This window comes from Impatiens glandulifera, chromosome 1 (assembly GCF_907164915.1).
Source record: "Impatiens glandulifera chromosome 1, dImpGla2.1, whole genome shotgun sequence".
Lineage (NCBI taxonomy): Eukaryota > Viridiplantae > Streptophyta > Magnoliopsida > Ericales > Balsaminaceae > Impatiens > Impatiens glandulifera.
The window spans coordinates 38,768,443-38,791,286 of NC_061862.1; the positions used below are offsets into that span (position 1 = coordinate 38,768,443).

At 29.1% G+C, this 22,844-nt stretch overlaps 1 protein-coding gene across 1 annotated transcript; it reads left to right on the top strand.

Annotated features, from left to right (window-relative positions):
* Positions 1-16,219: 16,219 nt before the first annotated feature.
* Positions 16,220-21,502, top strand: LOC124922273 (putative ABC transporter C family member 15). Its single transcript, XM_047463008.1, has 8 exons — positions 16,220-17,253; positions 17,318-18,741; positions 18,821-18,907; positions 18,975-19,574; positions 19,670-19,834; positions 19,908-20,202; positions 20,276-21,103; positions 21,175-21,502. The coding sequence occupies exons 1-8, from the start codon at positions 16,455-16,457 to the stop codon at positions 21,285-21,287; spliced, it is 4,311 nt and encodes a 1,436-aa protein (XP_047318964.1). The 5' UTR covers positions 16,220-16,454; the 3' UTR covers positions 21,288-21,502.
* Positions 21,503-22,844: the final 1,342 nt, after the last annotated feature.

A 22,844-nucleotide genomic window follows, 5' to 3' on the forward strand; every position in this document is an offset into this window, starting at 1 on the left:
TTTCATCTTCTCTACCCGTGTTTACTTGTAAGAATACACAGAAAGATGCTCAATCAGATAAGTCTGCTAGATGTCGTCGTTGTCCGAATTCTGATCATATTTACACTCATTGCCCCAACATTGAGTGTCGTTATTGCCATCAAAAGGGTCATGTCCTTCAGAAATGCCAAAAACTAGGCCATTCATCTTCTTTAGTTGGCTCTTCCCCCTCCATAGCCGCCGCCATAAATGATTTGTAGTCGCCTCAATCCACTACTCCCACCCTTATGGATATTCATAAACTGATCATTCAGGTTTTATTTGTCAATTTTTCATTAACCACCACATCAAGTAATCAACCATGGTTCATAGACTCTGCTTGTTGTAACAATATGACATCTAACATTAATCTGTTACATTCCCTAAAACCTCTCACCACCTCACCTCCCATTCACACAGCAAATGGTGCAACTATGCACATCACACATATTGGTCTTGCCACTTCACAATCTCTCCAAGATATCTACTACATTCCCCGTTTAACATTAAACCTTGTTTTTGTTGGTTAGTTGGTTGAGCAAGGACTTACTATTACTTTTACATCTTCTAGTGTATAGGTTCAGGATTCATAGATAGGTCAGATTCTTGGGACGGGATGCAAGACGGGTCACCTGTTTGAGCTTTCTTCCCTTCAACATTTTCCTTTAATTTGTACTGTTATTTCTCCTTCATCCATTTATTAGTGGCATCTTAAACTCAAACATGCTTCATTAAATAAAATCCAGTCTCTTGTTGTTAAAGGTTGTTTGGGTCCTATTCAATTTGAGTCATTTGATTGTGTGCATTATAAGCTTGACAAATAATCAACACTTTCTTTTTGAATAATCATTCTATTGCTGATAAACCTTTTTCGCTAGTTCACTCAAATATTTAGGGGCCCTCCCCTATTAGTACATTTCATGGTTATTGATATTTTGTGATATTTGTTGATGATTATTCACGTTTTACTTGAATTTATTTTTTGAAATATTGTTCTGAACTTGCCTCTACTTATTCAATTTTTGCGAAAATGGTTCAAACACAATTCTCATGCCCTATTAAAACAATTTGTACTGACAATGCTCTATAATACAATGATTCTACCTTTCTTAGTTTTCTTTCTACCTAGGGTAATGTTATTCACCGCTCATGTACTTACACCTCACAATAAAATGGTAGGGCTGAACGTAAACATACACACATTCTAGATACTATTCGTGCCATGCTTCTTTATACTTCATGTCCATCAGTTTTGGGGGGAAGCTGTCATTACTGATATCTATACAATCAACTGAATGCCATCTTCTGTACTTAAGGATTTCACTCCTTACCAAAAACTCTTTGGTCAGCCACCAAATCACTCCATTCTTCGACCATTTAGTTGTGTTAGTTTTTCCACCTCACATCGCATGAACGAAACAAATTGGAGCCTCAGAATCGTCTATGTTGTTTTTTGGGATATGGGGTAGAGTATAAGGGCTATCGTTGTTGGGATCATGTGTCAAATTGGATTCTTGTTTCTCGTCATGTCATATTTTAGAAACATAAGATGTTCTATTCTGAGTCCAAGTTTGCCACTCCTTTTTAGACTAATTTCCCATTTTTTTTTGAATCCATCTCCTTCTTTTATAGGTCCGGAGATCACACAAAATTCTGTTGATACTATCATTTTTCCCCCATCACCCCCAGCTGACCCACCTGTATCGTCTGAACAAGTACCTGACCCACATGCGTCTCCTGAACAAGTACCTGATCAAATATCTCAGGTCCCTACTGCCACTGGTCGATATTCTACCTGGGTACATTGTCTTCCTCATAATCTCCAAGATTACCATTGTTTCTCTACCATTCTATCTAACCATGAGCCTAAGACCTTTCGTGAGGCAAATTATGATCCATTGTGACGTGAGGCTATGTCGGAGAAACTACAAGCTCTTGAGAAGACTAGGACTTGGGATATCGTTGATCTACCACCTGGAAATAAATCTATTAGTTTCAAATAGATTTACAAGATCAAAACAAATTCTAATGAATTTGTTGAGCGTTATAAAGCTCGTCTTGTGGCCAGAGGTTTCTTACAGGAGTATGGCCTTGACTTTGAAGAGACTTTTGCTCCCATTGCCCGTTTGACTTCTATTCGTTGTCTTTTGGCTATTGTTGTTGCTCGTCGATGGTGTCTTCACCAGTTGGATGTAAATAATGTTTTTCTTCATGGAGATCTTTCTGAGGAGGTTTATATGAGTCCACTGTCGGGTTTAGACATTTTAGGGAAGGTATGTAAGCTACTTAGTGCTCTTTACGATCTAAAGCAAGCACCACGAGCTTGGTTTGCCAAATTCAGCTCAACATTTATTCAGTATGGGTTGACTACCTCTCCTTATGACTCTACTTTATTCATTCGCCGCTCTTCATCTGGGATTATTATTCTATTATTATATGTTGATGATATGGTGATCATTGGCGATGATGCATTTGGTATATCTGATTTACAGACTTATCTTCATCAACATTTTGATATAAATAGTCTTGGTAAGTTGTGTTACTTTTTAGGTCTTGAGATTTCTGACACAGTAGATGGTTTTTACTTGTCTTAGGCGAAGTATGCTTCTGACCTCATCTCATGTGCTGCCTTGACTGATAGCAAAACTGCATCGACTCCACTTGAGGCAGATTGTCGTCTTACTCCTCTCGATGGAACGCCTCTTAAAGACCTCACACTCTATCATCAGTTAGTGGGCTCCCTGATATATCTAATTGTTACTCGCCTTGACATAACTCGTGTAGTTCACATAGTTAGTCAATTCATGACTAGTCCTCATACAGCTCATCACTCTGTTGTGTTACGTATTTTCCGTTATATTAAGGGCACTCTCTTACATGGTCTTCACTTCTCCGCTGATTCATCATTAGTACTCACTAGTTACTCAGATGCTGATTGGGCAGGCGATCCCACTGATCGACGCTCCATCACTAGTTCTTGTTTCTTCTTGGGTGATTCTCTTGTTTCCTGGCGAAGCAAGAAACAGACTGTTGTTTCTCGTTCCAGCGCTAAGTCAGAGTATCGTGCGCTTGTTGATTCTAGTTCTGAGCTTCTTTGGATTCGACGACTTCTCTCTGATCTTGATGTTCCTAAACCGTCAGCCACCGATCTTCATTGTGATAGTCAGAGTGCAATTCACATTTCTCAGAATTATGTGTTTCATGAGCGCACTAAACACATCGAGATCAATTGCCACTTTGTACGGCAACATGTTAGTGCTAGTACTATTCAATTACGGTACATGTCTACCGAACAACAGATTACATATGTCTTCACGAAGTCTCTCTTGCCGGGTCGTTTTTACATGTTATTGAGCAAACTCAAGTTGATCTCTAGTCTACCACCTTGAGTTTGAGGAGAGATATTAGAATATATTATGTGGCCCAGACCATCTAAAAGTTCCAGCCAATCTAAAAGTTGCCCTAATTTGGCGCTATTATAAATCTTTTATATATATATATATATATATATATATATATATATATATATATATATATATATATATATATATAATAACTTTGTATTATCAATTCATTCAATACAATATTTTTCTCATTAGTTTAGACCCCCAATATATTTTTATAAACAAATTAGTGACCTGGTTCCAAAGATTAATATAATTATAAACTTTAAAGAGCTTCTCAATCTTCTTAAATATTAGCATATATCAATCACAACACATTCTCTTATTAAATCGGAGCTCCTCCTTATTAGTAGGGTCGGCCCAGAAGTTCGGGTCATAGAGTTTTATTTTTGATTTTTACCTACTTTGGAAGATAGTGAAAGAAAACAAATATAATATTTATTTTATGTGGGTCTTCCAAGCTTTGGGCGAGACAGATACAAGTCATATATGTTCAAAATCTGTGCTCACCACGATCAGTATTGGGGTCATAATAATTTGGGTATCCTAATTGATTTGTTTTAAAATTTATCTAATTTTAATATGTCTTTATTTTTTAAAGAATTTTTTGAGATATATAATATTATAGAGTTAAAATTTGTAAATAAATTACCAGCCTAATTGTTTAACAAGTTTATTAGAAACATTAAAAATAATTTATGAGACCGGATTTGTCACTTTGCCTCATCCTTGAGAGGATTGAAGTTTTTTTAAAATAATAGGTAAAGAAATAAACTAATGATTTTTTAGAATTTTGTATAGTAGAAAATTTTAAAATATATAATATTTTAGTATTGTAGTTCATGAGGGAAGTATAGAGATAGAGGATCAAATGATATTTGATTAGTTTGAGTTATTTCAATAAATCAAATCGAATAATCACCTAAGATAAACACTAACTAATAGCTTGTTTAATTTTTTTTTTAAAAAACTTATGATATATTTTAGGGAAAAAATGTTTAGAATTCTTTAGTATGAACTTTTAAAATGTTAATGATTTTATAATTAGGGTAACAGTACTATAATAGATGAGTTTAACCAAAAAATACTTGTACATATAAAAGACCTCCACAACTTGTGTAAGATGTCTTCAATGAAAGTTATGTGAATATATAAAAAAAAAATTATGGATAATAAAAGAAATTTAAGTATTAGTAACTTATTTAAATACGATCCGGTCTTATTTATACACAATTATTGATACAACTTATTACACCATCGCGATTTATTCGCTCTAAGACAAATCAAACTAACATCTATAAAGATAGATAAGACAACCATCATTTCCAATAAGTCCGACATCTCACACTAGTGGTAGTGGCTAGTGCTTTTCAATAGCCAAATTTGAATTGATTTGAGAATGGGACATGGTTAGTAAGAGTTCCATACACTGAGAAATAATAAAATATAGGACATCTTTAATAATTAAGCACATGCTCGATCCTTTGAGACTAGTATTTATGGAAGAATATTATTAAATGTACTATCATGAGAATTATGGTCAAAAATGTGGAGCATAGTAAAAGAATATATCATTATGGAATGAATCTAAGAACAAGATACTCAACTCTTCTTGCTGCAATTATGTATGAGATTTGATCAAAAATATTATATTTAACTTAATTTACTATTCATTAGGATGAACTAGGTAACCTATTATCCAAATATATATTCTATAACTTTTGAGCATGACATTTAAGGATTTGGTAGGTGAACTATATTTAAAAGGACATATTATTTGGTGTAAGTGTATATTATGTTTTTTTTGTATTATTATTATGAGTTGGTTTCTATCTATTTATTATAAATGTTGGTGATTTGTTTGATTTAGTTTAAGTTATTTTTAATTAATTAATGATAAATCAAAAATAACTTGTCATTAACTGTTTTTTATTTATAGGTTTGAACGCCTTGTTGGAAATGACAAGGTTAGATAATTTTTAAGTGTAAGATTTTGAGTTTTGTTTTATTTTTGGGTTCATTGCTTAGGACTAGTTCGGATTGAGTTTCGGAGAAAAAATTAATAATGATATTATTTTTTATAAAGGACTTAAAAAGTATATTTATATATAAATAATAATTTAAAATATAGAGTATTTTAGTATTTTGATATAAATTAAGTGATGTAATAAATAAAAAAGAAAGTGAAATGAATCAATCACTATTTCAAACTTTTTTTTATTTATTTATTTATAAATGACAATTTCATTATAATTATATGATTCTAATAATAATAATCAAATAATACTTTAAATTATTCATATTTTATTTTTTTAATAAAATATTAAAATTAAATAAATAAATAAACTTAATTTAACTACAATCATTTTAAATAAATCATTTTAAAATTAGTACTATTTTTTAAAAATATCCCCAAAAGCTCAACATTTTGATTTTGTTGTTTTTAGGATTCTTGTTGATTTTTTTCAAAAAGAAAATTATGTGGATGATTTAAATTTTATATAAGAAATTATTAAAATATTTTTTCTAATTTTAAAATTGAATTAAAAAAATATTTTAATTAATAAATTATGTGATTTCATTATTAAAATAATAAAGATGTAGTGTTATATTGAAATGTAAGAAAGAAAATTAGATGAACTAATTAATCAGTTTGATAATAAGAATGTTCAAATATAGATATTATTATTATTATTATTATTATTATTATTAATATTAATAAGAATGTTCAAATATAGATTATTAGTATTAGATTACCAAAAATGAATTATTATTATTAAATTGTAGTTAGTTGACTGAGGTATCCGGCAATCACTTCATTAACTATCCAACTTGATCCCCGTTTTGGAATCATTGTTGGAATATAAGCAATATTTATTTTTAAAGATGTGGAATATAGTAACATGATATGAGAAAGACAATTCTAGAATTTTAATAATATAATGGAGACAAATATAAAATATATATATATAAAAGAAGTAGAACAGTGGTTAATTAAGGCTGAAACTTCTATTATTTTTATTAACTAGTTAAAATAAATTTAATAATAAATAAAAATAAAACTCTCTCGCATTCCACATTTTATTTACTTCGGTAAAATAACTTGTTTTCTCACATATTTTTTCTGAATGAATATTTAATCTCGTGATCATTTTCACTTTGATAAATCATATTGTACATTAGTTATTTAAAAAGTTGAACTTATATTGTTAAAATGTTCCGTTTTCATCAAATTTGGTGTTGAATTTAAAATATAAAGTATTATTAGTCTAGTTGGTTAAAGGGTTGTATTTATTTTGTTAGATTATAAGTTCAAAACACACATATAACATTTTAATTTTATTTATAATCGTTTTAAGTATATATGGGTGGGTCAACCCACAATCCGACCCAAGTATCCATGACTCTCACATATACTGTATATCCAAATTAACCACGGCTCTTAACCCGTCATTCCGGACACTTTAAAAATTAAGCATCATTATATATATATAGATTAAAATGTCTCGCGTTCATCAAATTTGGTGTTGAATTTAAAATATAAAGTGTTATTAACCTAGTTGATTAAAGGGTTGTACTTGTTTTGTTAGGTTGCAAGTTCGAAACACACATATAGCATTTTAAATTTTATTTTTAACCGTTTTAAGTATATATGGGCGGGTCAACCCACAATCCGACCCAAGTATCCTTTTACTCTCACATGTATATCCAAATTCGAACATTTTAAAAATTAAACATCATTATATGTATATAAATTAAAATATTCTGTGTTCATCAAATTTGGTGTTGAATTTAAAATATAAAGTGTTATTAGCCTAGTTGATTAAAGGGTTGTACTTGTTTTGTTAAGTTGCAAATTCGAAACACACATATAGCATTTTAAATTTTATTTTTAACCGTTTTAAGTATATATGGGCAGGTCAACCTACAATCCAACCCAAGTATCCATTTTCTCTCACATATATATCCAAATTAACCACAACTTTCGACCCGACAATCCGGGCACTTTAAAAATTAAGCATCATTTTATTTATATATATATATATTAAAATATATATATATATATATTAAAATGTCCTGCGTTCATCAAATTTGGTGTTGAATTTAAAATATAAAGTGTTATTAGATTAGTTGGTTAAAATGTTGTAATATTTTTGTTTGGGTGAAAGTTCGAAACACAAATATAGCATTTACAATTTTATTTTTAACTGTTTTAAGTATATATGTGTGGATCAACCCACAATCTGACCAAAATATTCATTACTCTCACATATATATTCAAATTAACCACAGCTCTTAACCCGACAATTCGAACACTTTAAAAAATAAGTATTATATTATATATATATATATATATATATATATATATATATATATATATATATATATATATTAGAATTTGAATTTTGAACTAGGTTACAACGAGTTTGGGTTAGTTATCATAATTTTAAATTATGTTATTTTAGATAAAAACGTTTATTTTTATTTTTACTTGATATATTTTAAAATTAATTTATTATGTATCTAAATAAAAATATTTTTAGATTAAAAAAACTATTACCACATGCACATACCACTTCAATTTTTTGTTAATGCGGGCTACTTCTTCCCTCCGTGGCAATTAGGTATATTATTTAATGAATTATTAAATATATATATTAAAATTCATATTATTATTAAGAAATAAATTTAAAATTTTATTTTATTAAATATAAATAATAAATAAATTTATTAATAATATTATATATTTAATTAAATTTAAAAAGATTAGAAGGACACAACTATCATTCCCCCCACTCTAGATCAATAAACTATTGGTAAAACTGAAAAAAAAAACATTCAAGACACAATTTGGATAGAAAATTAAGGGACGAACATTCTGATCTTATTATATGAATGTGAGTGGGAACTGGGAGGGGATATGGTTCCCACGTGATAAAAAAAAAAACTTTTCATCTTTTTATCGAAAGTTAAAATATATATATATATAGTTATTGTAATTCAATATTAATTTTGAATTAAATCTTTCCTTAAAAAGTCATATATATATATTAATTTGATTAGAACTATAATAAACCACAAAAAAGAATGAATGCTGGAAAGTTAGCCTTGCCCAATCCACCACCAACAACAGGCAGACAGACAGCCCTCCAAGTTTGAAGAAATTAAGGAGGAAAGTGAAATAAAGCAAGGTTGGTGGCTAAATTAATCAATGCAAATGCAGTTTTTTTTCTTTTTTTTGTTTGATTAAGAAAGAAAGAAAAAATAGTTACATAGACAAAAAATAATAATAAAAAATAAAAAATAAAATGGTCCAATTCACTGGTAGACATAGGAATATTATGATTTTCCATAACTAAGTCATCGTATTCATTATCATATAGTCTTAATTTTCTCGGAAGAATAGATAGGTACAAATATAATTTATATATCTTAAATTAAATGAATTATAAGTCAATTCGAAAATGTACATACGAATATTATGATTTTTCATAACTCGTCGACTTATTTACTATCATATATATAGTCTTTAGAAAAATAAATAAGTACTAAATATAATTTTTCACTATCATATAGACTTAATTTTCTTAGGAAAATAGACAAGTAAAAGATATAATTTATATATCTTAAATTAAATAAATTATAAATATAGACAAAAAAAAATCTATTCACAAATAGACATACGAATATTAAGATTTTTCATAACTCGTCATCATATTTCACTATCACGTAGTCTTAATTTTCTTAGGAAAATAGATAAGTATAAAATATAATTTATATTTCTTAAACAAAATAAATTATAAAATAGACATAAAAAAATAAAAAAATGTTCATTCACATTTAGACCTAAGAATATTATGATTTTCATAACTTGCGGCGTATTTTACAGTTATATAGTCTTAATTTTCTTAGGAAAATAGATATATACAAAATATAAATTTTTACTATTATATAGTCTTAATTTTCTTAATGAAGTAGATAGGTACAAAATATAATTTATATATCTTAAACTATATAAATTTTAAACATAGACAAAAAAAAAAGTTTATTCACAAGTTGGACATAGGAATATTATGATTTTCCATGTATTTTACTATCATAGTCTTAATTTTCTTAAGAAAATAGATAGATGAATTTTAAACATAGACTAAAAAAAAGGTCAATTCACAAGTAGATATAAGAATATTATGATTTTCTATAACTCAGAGTCATCGTATTTCATTATCATATCGTCTTAATTTACTTAGAAAAAATAGATAGGTACAAAATATAATTTATATATCTTAAACTAGGTGAATTATAAACATAAACAAAAAAAAAGTCCATTGGCAAGTAGACATGAATATTATGATTTTCCATAACTCAGTAAGCGTATTTTATATAGCGTATTTTATATAGCGTATTTTCTTAGGAAAATAGATAGGTACAAAATATAATTTTTCACTATCATATAGTCTTAGATAGATACAAAATATAATTTATATATCTTAAATTAAATGAATTATAAACATAGAAAATCAAAAAAAAGTCCATTAGTAAGTATACGAATATTATTATTTTCCATAACTTGTCGGGCGTATTTTACTATCATATAGTCTTAATTTTTTTAGGAAAATAGATAAATACAAAATATAATTTATATATCTTAAACTAAATGAATTATAAACTTACATAAAAAAAAAAAAAAATCTATTCACAAGTAGATATAGAAAGTAATATTAGTATTGTTAACGTATTTTAATATCATAAAGTCTTAATTTTCTTGGGAAAATAGATAGGTATAAAATATAATTTTTATATCTTAAACTAAATAAATTATAAATATAGACAAAAATAAAATAAAATAAAAAGTCTATCTATTTCAATATCATATTCTTAATTTTATTAAAAATATTAACATGTATAAAATATACTTTATATATTTTAAACTAAATGAATTATTAACTCTTAACATGATTTAACTAATATTATTTGAATTTTATTTAAATATTATTTTAATAAAATGATTTTTTTTAGTCAATTAGTTTAAATAGTAATAAAAGAAACTTTTATTACAAAAAAAAATTACATAGACTGCTTTGGGTTGTGGCTCTTAGACCATCTCCAACCGAAAAACTCATTTTGATGTAAATGTCACATCAAACAGTAATTCTTCTCCAACCGAAAAACTCATTCTCAAACCCAAAAGAATATTCTTATAATATTCTTTCTTACATCAACTTTTATAACTTTTTAATATCACCCATATATTTTACACACTTATAAATTACACCACAATATTATAATATCATCTAAATATTTTAAACTTAAATATAAATTTATTATAAAAATTTATTAAAAATTTAAAAATTACAATACACGAACACAAAAAAATACATATGAGATTGAAATAAAAAATTATTTCGTACAAATAAAAAGGAGATAATTAATAATTATATAAATAAGATTAATATAAAATATAAGATAAAAATAAAGTATAAACTAATAAAACATATAAATAAATAAAATATATAAACAAATTAAAATATAAATAAATTAAAATATAAATAAAATATATAAATAAGTTTAATATATAAAATTGATGAAATAAAAGTTCAAAGGTTAAAAAGTAAAAAAAATATATATATGCTATCTGATACAGGAGCAACGCATATATGCATATTTGGAGAGAGGGAGTATGGGATATCCCATTTTTGGTTTACGTTTTGCGTACTATTGAAACTGCTGATCCCATTTTGGCCATTTTGAGTTTCATTTTGCAGCTACATTGGAGCTCTTAGTAACTAGTCCTCATATATCTATCATATATAAGGTTGTAACTTGTAATTAGATCAAATAAACCAAATTCAAAATATTTTTATATTTGTTGTTGGTCTATTGAAAAAAATAATTAATTGAATATAAATCTTTAAAAATATAAATGATATATGAGAAATGATTTGGGAGAGAATTTGTGAGAGAATTTGAGAGAAATGACTTGACGCAATCTGATTCGCTGAAAAAATAACAAATTTTCTCTTTCTCATCACCCTTTTATCCCTTTTCACATTTATTAGGTGACACGTCAACTCCTCTTTCATTCTCTCTCGCTCAAATTCTCTCCCAATATTACTCCTCATTTTATATATATATATATATATATATATATATATATATTCATTTTGTTTAACAATACAAATATTTTAAAAAATGCTATATATTTATTTATAAATGATAAGAATCATTTAAGCTCGACAATACATGAACATTAGATAATAATACAAATACGTTATCAAACATGTAATCGAACTCATAAATTTTTAAATCAATAATTAATTCCCCGATTTTTTGGAACGAATCTCGAAAACCTTATAATAATAATAATAATAATAATACTTGAAGTCTTGAATGATATGAATTTGATGACTACAATTAGGATGACAATGGGTACCTGTGTACCTGATACACGTGAGTTCTCGATGGTCGGATTCGGGTAATTTAAATCGTGTACGGGGTCGGGGTCGGGCATGGGGAGGGAAAAAAGTATCCGATCGAGTTCGGGGATGGAGAGTGTGCGAAACCCAAACCCGATACCCGTTTAAATTAATAATAAAAATAAAATATTTTTTTATTAAGAATTAGTGTGACCTTTCAAATACTCATTATGACAAATATTATTTTTAATACCTCATTTATTTTGTATCTACACTTCACTTCAAATTTATTTTTTTATATTCCCAAAAAAGTTATTATTCTCTTAATTACTCTTTAATTCTCATTTTCATTTTTTTTAAATAACAAAATATTATTTCTCTCTCACTTCTTCATCTTCATTCTCTTACTTTTTCTTCAAACTTCACTCTAACATTTTTCTTCAGTTATACAATAAAGTTTTATTATATTCAACATTTACAACATAAAGATATAAAGATATATGTAAGATAAGTAATGTTTTCATTTATTTTTTTAATATTTTAATTTACTAATAAAGTTACGTTTTTTATTCTTCAACTTATATAACCTTATAAAAATTTAATCGGATAATGATGAAATACCCGTCAGGAATCGGGTACTCGGCGAATCGGGTAATGATGAAATACCCGTTAGGAATCGTGTACTCGGAGAATCGGGGATAAGAATATAAAGAGAGATACCTGTCGGGGTTAGGTTCAGGTTTGGGGATAGGGATGGGTACTCCACTACCCGACGGGTAGGGTACCCGTTGCCATCTCTAACTACAATCATTGAATGCTCGACGACCTTTCTCTAAATAGATAGTCTATAAGAAAATAATCGGAATGATAACTCAAATGTATCCATTGTCACAATCTAAACTTCTCAATAATAATCTAATGATTTGGACATAAAGTGAATCCTTGTCGTACTCTAAAAAAACAAAAATTAAAAATTAAAAATATACTAATCATATATTAAAAATATAAAAATAAGTGTTACCATAATACAACTTTTTTTAATATCGCTCAAATAAGTGATTATTCACTGAACATTCCAAGAAGAGTCTAGATTACACTCTTACTCGAATCATTTCATTGAGAGACACTATCTCATACTCATCATGTTGTGGATGAAGAGAAATATATATATGATCTCTTAGATTCAACTTATAAAAGAATAGTTTAGTTCACGAATTAAATTCTCCCTTAAAAAAAAAGAAAAATATTTTAGTTATTTAATATAAGTAATAATTATTTAAAAATAAAAATAAATCTACACCAAACAAACTCCAAGCCCTTTTCCAACCAACAGGCAATTACATATATTGCTGGCATTTTTTGTCTTTCTCATCGCATGTATATATGTACACTGCAACATATAACAGTACTCTCTCATGCAAACATTTGGATTTAAGTACTCAAATTAATTAATGTAGATAATATTTTAAAAGGGGATTAATTAATTAATTAGAAATTTAAATAGTTAAGATTAAGAGCACACTCTAAATTTGATTAACATTTAGCATACACACGCACCTCTATTACAAAGCACACTCTCACCATCCTTGTCACATATTTACCACACATTCTCCACACTCTTACCACAATTCTCATTTTTTCAAAAACTATTAAACCCTAATTACTTTTTACACGTGGACTATACATACATACAAATAATTGGGCAGAGTAATATTAGTACTGATATATATATATATATATATATATATAGGACCATGGTCCTAACTAGCCAATCAGTTTCTCTTTTTGAAAAGAAAATGGCCAAATGGTCCTGCCCCACTACTAGTCTTATACTTACAACTTATCATCCTTTAAGTAATTTAATGGTTGGTAATTGAATATATTAATAATAAACATAATTACTAGACAATTAATATATATACACAACATAAGAAAATGCATTGACTCTAGCCTATCATAAAGCAAGAGAAAATTCTTTTATTTTTTATTTTTATTTTTTTTAAAACTTTTTACAGTTAAAATGTAATATTACGTCACTAATTTTAAAAAAAAAAAATTCAATAGAATTCATTATTTTGTTTATTTCATCATTAAAAATAAAACTTACCTTTATTAACTAATTTTATTTAATTTTTTTTTATTATTTATTTAAGCCTATCATAAATTTTTTTAAGCTCATCCCACCATCTAATTCTGGGTTTGTCGTGATGGATGCGAAGAAAGTAAAATGATGTTTGATTTTGTTTAAGTTATTAAAATAACTCAATCTGAAACCTTCCTAAATTTTTAGTAATAATATTTCAATGTTTTTGATGTTTGGAGCATCTAGAGCTTCTTTGATCTGGATTATCTAGGAGATTTTTTAAAAGTTTTTTTTATTAAAATTATTGTTGGTTGAAAATGTAGTAAATTTAAAATTTTAATTAGTTAACTTATTATATTATTTTTTATATTTAAAATTTTATAAAAATAAAGTAAATATAATTTAATATTTTGATTGGTGATTTTTTTTAAGAAAAAAAAAATGAGATATATGAGTTATTGATAAAATTAAAAATAAAATTCCTAAATAATCTAGATAATACAAGCTTTAAGTGTTAAATTAATATTTTTTTATTTAAATTAATTTTTTTAATTATAAATCACTAGTTCGATTTGCATTTCGATTTGCATTTAATCGAATATTATCGATTCCTGTAATAATGTCTGCCCTCCCACACTAACAACAAAAATAAGAAAAACTAATGAATTAAAAAACAATAAATTAAAATGTTTGGACATCTCAAACCTCAATAGTATTATGGGAGTGGGAACGTCTTAAATTAGCTTTGTACTGTTAATAAAGAAATGGATTGAAATTAAGTAGAGGCTATTAATAATATCATAATTAGATTTACTTTCTCAATAGAAAATGCTATATTTCATGCTTTTTTTTACAAATAAAAGATTTATCATATTTTACCACGGATTGATAAGTATGAAATTATAATAAAAAATACCCATAATTTTGGATGTTTTCCAAAGTAATATTGTTTAGCGTTCAACTTCCCTTACTTTGTTCATTAATTTCCAAATTAATCTAGTTTACTGTTTAAATTTAATTTTTTTTATTACATTTAAAATTCATTATAGATATATATTTTTAAACTATTATTTTTACAAATTTAATATATTTAAATTATTATTTATATAAACTAAATTATTTATATTTTGATATATATTTTAATTTTAATTTTTATAAATTTAATTATTTATATTTTCATATATAATTTGAATTATTATTTTTTTTATAAATTTAATTATTTATATTTTAATATATATATATATTTACATTTCAATTATTATTTATATAGGATAATAAATATTCTCTTAAACATTCTAATAAATAATTGATAAATACTAATAAATTTAAAATATTTTAACCATAACAATATAATAATTAACTATTCATAAAAAATGATTGTATGATTACAATCATCTTTTATTTAAATTATTGACGATTTTTGCTCAGAACAACGTTGACTACATCTCTTTGACCTTTTGACCACACCTCCCACAAAATGATGTTCCTTTGTGGGTTATCCATTTTCGGTTTGAATACGCTGACTTTGACTTGATCTCGTTAATAATTCATTTTTTATTTAAGGGAATATTTATTATACTATATAAATTGAAATGTAAATATATATATATATATATATATATATTAAAATATAAATTATCAAATTTATAATCAAATTTAAATTATATATGAAAATATAAATAATTAAATTTATAAAAGTTAAAATACATATCAAATATAAATAATTTAGTTTACACAAATAATAATTTAAATATATTAAATTTATAAAAATAATGGTTTAAAAATATATATGTCTATATATGTATATAAAATGAATTTTAAATATAATAAAAAAAATAAAAAATTAAATTTAAACGATAAATTATGTTAGTTTAAGAATAATGAGAAATTAAAGCGTTCAACAAGTTTATTGGAAACTTACCATAATTTTGGTGCATGAATTAGGTAAATATAAAAAAAGAAATGTAAAACTAATATCTGATTATCTTATAAAATCCTTTAATATTATTAAAATCTACATGTATAACTTGATAAAAAAGATTTCATGTACCATTTCCATAAAACATGTAATTATGAGATTAGTGCTGCTAACTATCTAAATTTAAAAAAAATATGAAAACACACAAGGAAAAAAGTTGATAAAAGATTGATGAGATTCAGTACAAAATATTTGATTTCTTTTTAATGGATAACAATAATACCATACAGAAGAAGACATAAAGATTCTAAAGATCATTCAATGTTTTTCTTTTCATTATAAAATAATACACCAATTCTTAGCAACAATGAAGCGGTCTCACACTCTCTCTCTCTCCACCAACCTCTCGCCACCACCTTCACACTTCCACGTGCTTTTGCAGAAATTGACACGGTACAGTGCGTATGTATATCTACTACCTATCGTAGTTTAAGTTCTTTCTCCTGTGCCAAGATTCTTTGAGAATTTCTTGTTCTATCTCATCTCAACTATGTGTTCTTAGTTTGAATCCTTTTGGGTTTTTCTATTTTCGCATTTCCCCTTCTGTTACAAATTCAATGGATATTTCTCTAAAGCTTCTCAATCTGGGTTTTCTCTTGGTATTATTGACATGGGTTTTGGTTGATTTATTGAGGTGGAGGAGACAATTAGTTGAGGAAGTAATCGATAAGAGAAGAAGATTTACAATTTTCACCATAATAACTGTTGTATTGAATGTGGCTATCACCTTATGTTATATAGGAATCTGTATTCAAGAATTTCTTAGCCATAGCAACATTAGTGTTGCATCTATTGGGTCTGGACTTACGTGGGTTTTGGCTAGTATTATCACTTTCTATTCAAAGAATAGAAATAGGGTTCCTTTAGTTCTAATCATCTGGTGGGTCTTCTCTTGCATTAGCAACTTAAGTTTGATTTTCATCAAATTCCTTCCAAAATACATGTCAATCCAGATTCCCCATTATATTCCAGTGGCAAACTTTGCAGATATGGCGTCCTCCCCTCTATTGATTCTTCTTTGTTCAATATCTCTTTCTAGAACAACAAACAGTAGATATAATAATCTTGAAACCCCATTACTCGTTGAAGAAGATGAAATAGTAACCGGTGGTTTCTCTACTGCTGGATTTTGGAGCCAAGTTACATTTTCATGGCTCAACCCATTATTTGAGAATGGAAGGAATCAAAAGATAGAACTAACCCATATACCCTCAGTTCCTGAATCTGAAACTGCTTCCATGGCTGCCTCTTTACTCGAGGAATCACTCAGAAAACAGAAAACCAGATCTTCATCATTGTCGGAAGCTATATTTCATGGAATCCGAAGATCACTAGCTATTAATGCGGCATTTGCAGGTAATATTTACAAACCAACTATAGATTTCCATTTTCCAAACCTAAACTTGAATTCTGTTTACAGGGATCAGTACGATATCAGCATACGTGGGTCCCCTGTTGATCACAAGCTTCGTCAACTTCCTATCGGAAAACCATGAAAGTTCAGGGTATCGTCATGGATTGATGATAGCAGCTGTCTTCTTGTTTTCCAAGACGGTCGAGTCGCTATCTCAGAGACATTGGTACTTCGGCGCTCAACGAATCGGAGTTAGCGTTCGCGCGGCTCTAATGGCGTTAATTTACAAGAAATCTTTGTCTATTAAGTATGGAGGAGTGAGCAATGGGAGAGTGATAAACTATGTTTCGCTCGACGTTGAGAGGATCGGTGACTTCTGTTGGAACGTTCATGGAGTCTGGTTGCTTCCATTTCAGCTAACTTTAGCATTGATCATACTGTATGTGAATCTTGGTTTAGCACCTTCTCTTGCAGCTTTGTTAGCAACTATAGTTATAATGGTTAGTAATACACCTTTAGCTAGCAAACAAGAGAGACTCCATGAAAAGATCATGGAAGCTAAGGATGTAAGGATAAAAGCAACTTCAGAGATTTTAAAAAACATCAGGGTATTGAAATTGCACGCTTGGGAGCAGAATTTCTTGAAGAAACTGCTGAAACTAAGGGAAAACGAGCGTCGTTCATTGAAGAACTATCTTTATACATCCTCTGCCGTCGTGACCCTCTTCTGGACGTCGCCGACTGTTATTTCGGTTTTCACTTTCGGCGTTTGTATCTTATTGAAGACCCCTTTGACAACAGGGACAGTCCTCTCCACTCTAGCGATTTTCAGGATCATTCAAGAACCCATTTACAATTTGCCAGAGTTAATCTCCATGATCGCTCAAACGAAAGTCTCGATCGATAGGATATCGGATTTTGTGAAGGAGGATAGCAAGTTGAAGTCGTTAACGTACAAAACTGGTGTCTCGGTCGCGGTTGAGATTGAAACAGGAGATTACGCTTGGGAAGCGTTCGAGTCTTCTTTGAAGAAGCCGACGATAAAAATAGTTGAGAAAATGAGGATCTTGAAAGGTCAGAAGGTGGCGATCTGCGGTTCGGTTGGATCTGGAAAGACTAGCCTTGTTTATAGTATGCTTGGCGAAATTCCTAAGATTTGTGGGTCGGGGATTAAGGTTTACGGTTCGAAGGCGTTTGTTCCACAGAGAGCTTGGTTACAAACGGGTACAGTCCGAGAGAATATACTCTTTGGGAAGGAGATGGACGAGGCTTTCTACATGGAAGTTTTGGAAGGATGCGCTCTGAATCGCGATATTGAAATGTGGAGGGACGGTGATTTATGCTTGGTTGGGGAACGAGGAATCAATTTGAGTGGCGGGCAAAAGCAAAGGATTCAGTTGGCCAGAGCTATCTATAGTAATTCAGATGTTTACTTTCTTGATGATCCTTTTAGTGCTGTTGATGCTCATACTGGTTCACATCTCTTCAAGGCAAGTTTCATCATCATCTTCATCATCATCTTTAACAAGAAAATGAATTTCTTAACTTGGGTTTTTGTTCATATTGCAGAAATGTTTGTTTGATCTCTTGTCTCAGAAGACCATCATTTATGTTACCCATCAATTGGAATTCTTGGATGCAGCAGATTTGGTATTGGTATGTTCTAATCACTTCCTTTTCAATTCTTAGTAATATTAGTCATGACTTGTGCCGAAATGTTTAGGTGATGAAAGATGGGAGGATAGAACAGGTGGGGAAATACAGAGATTTGATTGTGGATACTGACAGTGAGCTCGTCAAACAAATGGCTGCACATAATAAGTCATTGGATCAAGTTAATCCTCCACCTCATTCTTCTTGTCGTGTTGAAGAAATTGAGAAATCGAACGAAAGTCAGATTGAAGTTATAGAAGAGAAACTCAAAGAATCTATGAAAACCGGGAGGAGTTTGGAAGACAAGATGGAGACTGGGAGAGTAAAATGGGATGTTTATTCGTCGTTTGTTACTTGTGCTTATAAAGGAGCACTTGTACCGATTATGCTTCTTTGTCAAGTTATGTTTCAGATATTACAAATGTTAAGTAGCTACTGGATAGCTTGGGGAGCCGATGAAGAGAAGACAGGAACAAGCCGCAAGAATTTGATCGTTGTTTTTGTTTTACTATCGGGTGGAAGCTCTGTTTTTATATTTGGGAGAGCTTTTCTGCTTTCGACGATTGCCATTGAAACTGGACAACGGGTTTACAGTCGCATGATAGAAGCTGTTTTTCGTGCACCTTTGATGTTCTTTGATTCCATTCCTTCAAGCCAAATCATCAACAGGGTGTGTAAATGAATTAGTATGATTTGTTTTTCATTTGTTGATTTGGGTGATTGATTGATTGATTGATCTTAGAATGTTTGTTTTCTTGGTTACAGTCTTCAACAGATCAGAACATAGTGGATACAGACATTCCTCATAGATTGGCTGGACTTGCATTTGCTTTAATCCAGTTGATGAGCATTATTGTTCTAATGTCACAGACATCATGGCTTGTGTTCTTCATGTTCATCATTATCATTGGAATCTCAGTTTGGTATCAGGTATGTAAAAGAGTTTAAAATATGATGAAATTCTGTTAATTCTTGATCGATTAATTGATGAACATTTTGGCAGAGCTACTACATTTCAACTGCTCGAGAATTAGCAAGGATGATCGGTATTCGAAAGGCTCCGATTCTTCACCACTTTGCCGAAACAATCTCGGGTTCTGCTACGATTCGTTGTTTCAACCAGCAAGAACGATTCTTCGAGAAGAACTTGGGATTGGTCGATGATTATTCTCGTGTTGTCTTCCATAATGCTGCTGCAATGGATTGGTTGTGTCTTCGGATCAACTTTCTATTTAATCTTGTGTTCTTCCTTGTTCTTGTGATCTTGGTTAACTTGCCCAGATCAACCATTGACCCAAGTAAGCTTGGATTTTGATTTTGACCATCTTGTTTTCTTCTGATTTTGACCTATTGGGAATTTTACATTTACAGGTTTGGCAGGACTTGTAGCTACATATGGGTTAAACTTAAATGTTCTTCAGGCTTGGGTTATATGGAATTTATGCAATGTGGAGAACAAAATGATATCTGTAGAGAGGATTATGAAATTCACAGATAATATACCGAATGAAGCTCCACTCGTTATTGAAAGCTGCAAACCAGATCCAGAATGGCCTGCAAATGGGAGAATCGAATTTGAAAATCTCCATTTTCGGTATGGGCCGTCACTTCCGAGAATTCTGAAAGGGATAAACTGCACATTCCCTGAAAATAAGAAGATCGGGATTGTGGGAAGAACTGGAAGTGGGAAGTCTACCTTGATTCAAGCTCTGTTCAGAGTTGTGGAGCCGTCTGAAGGACGTATACTAATTGATGGAGTTGATATTACGAAATTAGGATTGCAGGATTTACGAAACAGATTGAGTATAATCCCACAGGATCCAACTTTATTCCATGGAACAATGAGGAGTAATGTGGATCCGTTGGAGGAATACAAAGATGAACAGATTTGGGAGGTACTTGGTAAATGTCATTTGGCGGATATAGTGAAACAGGATCCTCGGCTTCTTGAGATGCCAGTTGCAGAAGATGGTGAAAACTGGAGTATGGGTCAGCGACAGTTGGTTTGTTTGGCTCGAGTTTTGTTACAGAAGAGGAAGATTTTGGTGATGGATGAAGCAACTGCTTCTGTTGATACAGCAACGGATAATCTTATTCAGAAGACTATTAGGAAAGAGACTAACGGGTGCACTGTCTTGACTGTTGCTCATCGGATTCCGACTGTGATTGATAATGATCTTGTTTTGGTTCTTGATGAAGGTGATTGTTTAATTACTTTTTCTAATGACAGATTGATTTGTTGGTTGATCTTCTTCTTTTGCATGGTGTAGGTAAAATATTGGAGTTTGATTGGCCTTATGTGTTGCTAAAGGATACTAGGTCTGCCTTCTCAAAGTTGGTAATGGAGTTCTTAAGAAGATCTTCATCAACAACAAACAAGTAACAAAATTGGAGAATAGGGTTTTGACATGCAAGTAGAGTAGAGTAGAATGAATATAATACTTAGTGATAAAAAAAAAATAAGTTTGATTAGTAATAAAAGAATGAGATTTGAGAATGATAAGAGTAGTCTAGGCTTAATGTAGTTGTTTCATTTGTTGTAAAAAGAAACAATATACATTCCACCTACTATTGCTCAAAAATCATTAAATTACCAATCTTTGCTTAGATTAATTACACTTTTGAACAAACATCTTGTTTCACTACTATCAATAAAATTTGTGTATTTTGTAATTTTTGAATGAGTTTAATGACATTCTTCATAAATTCAGTCACACAACTTTGAAAGATTTGTTTTATAGAAGTAATGAAGGTTCATCAAATGTCACATGATATAACAAGAATAATGTGCTTGATAATAAAGAGAATTAACTCTATAGTTAAATCTAGAATCATTTGTACCATTTATCTATGGGTGACAATTGGGGCTTAGATTATACATGAATTTGATCCATAATTTCTTAGATATGGCTCAAACTCTAGGTTTCACATATGACATTTGGAGTTATCTTTAACTCTTCTTCATATCGGATGTTCATATTTGACATTTTGACCCGTTCATAAAATTAAATGCGTTGGTGACACTTTTATTTTTTTTGGACGAAAATGTTCCGTTGCGAGACGCAACTGGTAATCGCGAGACGAATTTTTTCTTTTTGGAAAAATAAAAAAATTGCGTATCGCGATTGCCGGTTGCGTCTCGTGAACGTGGACGTCTCGCGACATGGGCAAAATCGTCCAAAAAAAAAAGATGTCACACGCGCATTTAGTTTTATGCGCTGATTAAAAAATAAAATAAGTTTATCTTTAAGACCCTTTCGTAAAATTTTCAGTTTACATCATATATATATATATATATATATATATAATTTTTTTTTTTTAAGCGCTTCTAATAGGAGGCATGGTCTATGTGAGCGAATCACCTTGTACTTTCTCAAAGTAAATGTAGATGATGTAATGATTTTTTTTTTTACAATTTTACCTTGTGAGAGGCACATAAAACGGCATAAAAGTAATATATACTTTTATGCCTCGAGGGAACATAGAATAGACAATCATATCATCCTTTAACCTAGAATTTCACCGTGATTTGGTAACAAAGGACCCATCTTTTCTAATTGAGTCTAACCATTCCTAAAATTTTCACATAAAAAAAATTTACTGATTAATATAAATTAATTTATTAGAATGACACAGGTGTAAGTTGGTGTCTTGAAAATATAAAATATAAAATAATATTATCTTATCTAAATTAATATTTTAATAAATTATTTATATATTTTTATATAACTTTATAATTATTTTTATTCAAACCCATATTCAACTCCAAATAGGAGTATTTTCAAATAAAGTTCATTTTTGAAAAAAAAAATGATAAATCAATAGTTTTTACTATTATTGTTGGGTAATTTTTTAGCTCAAACCTTGATCTTTCTAAAATAAACTCAACTAATAAAAACTCAAATAATTTATATTTTCACCAAATAAAATTTTTCTTTAA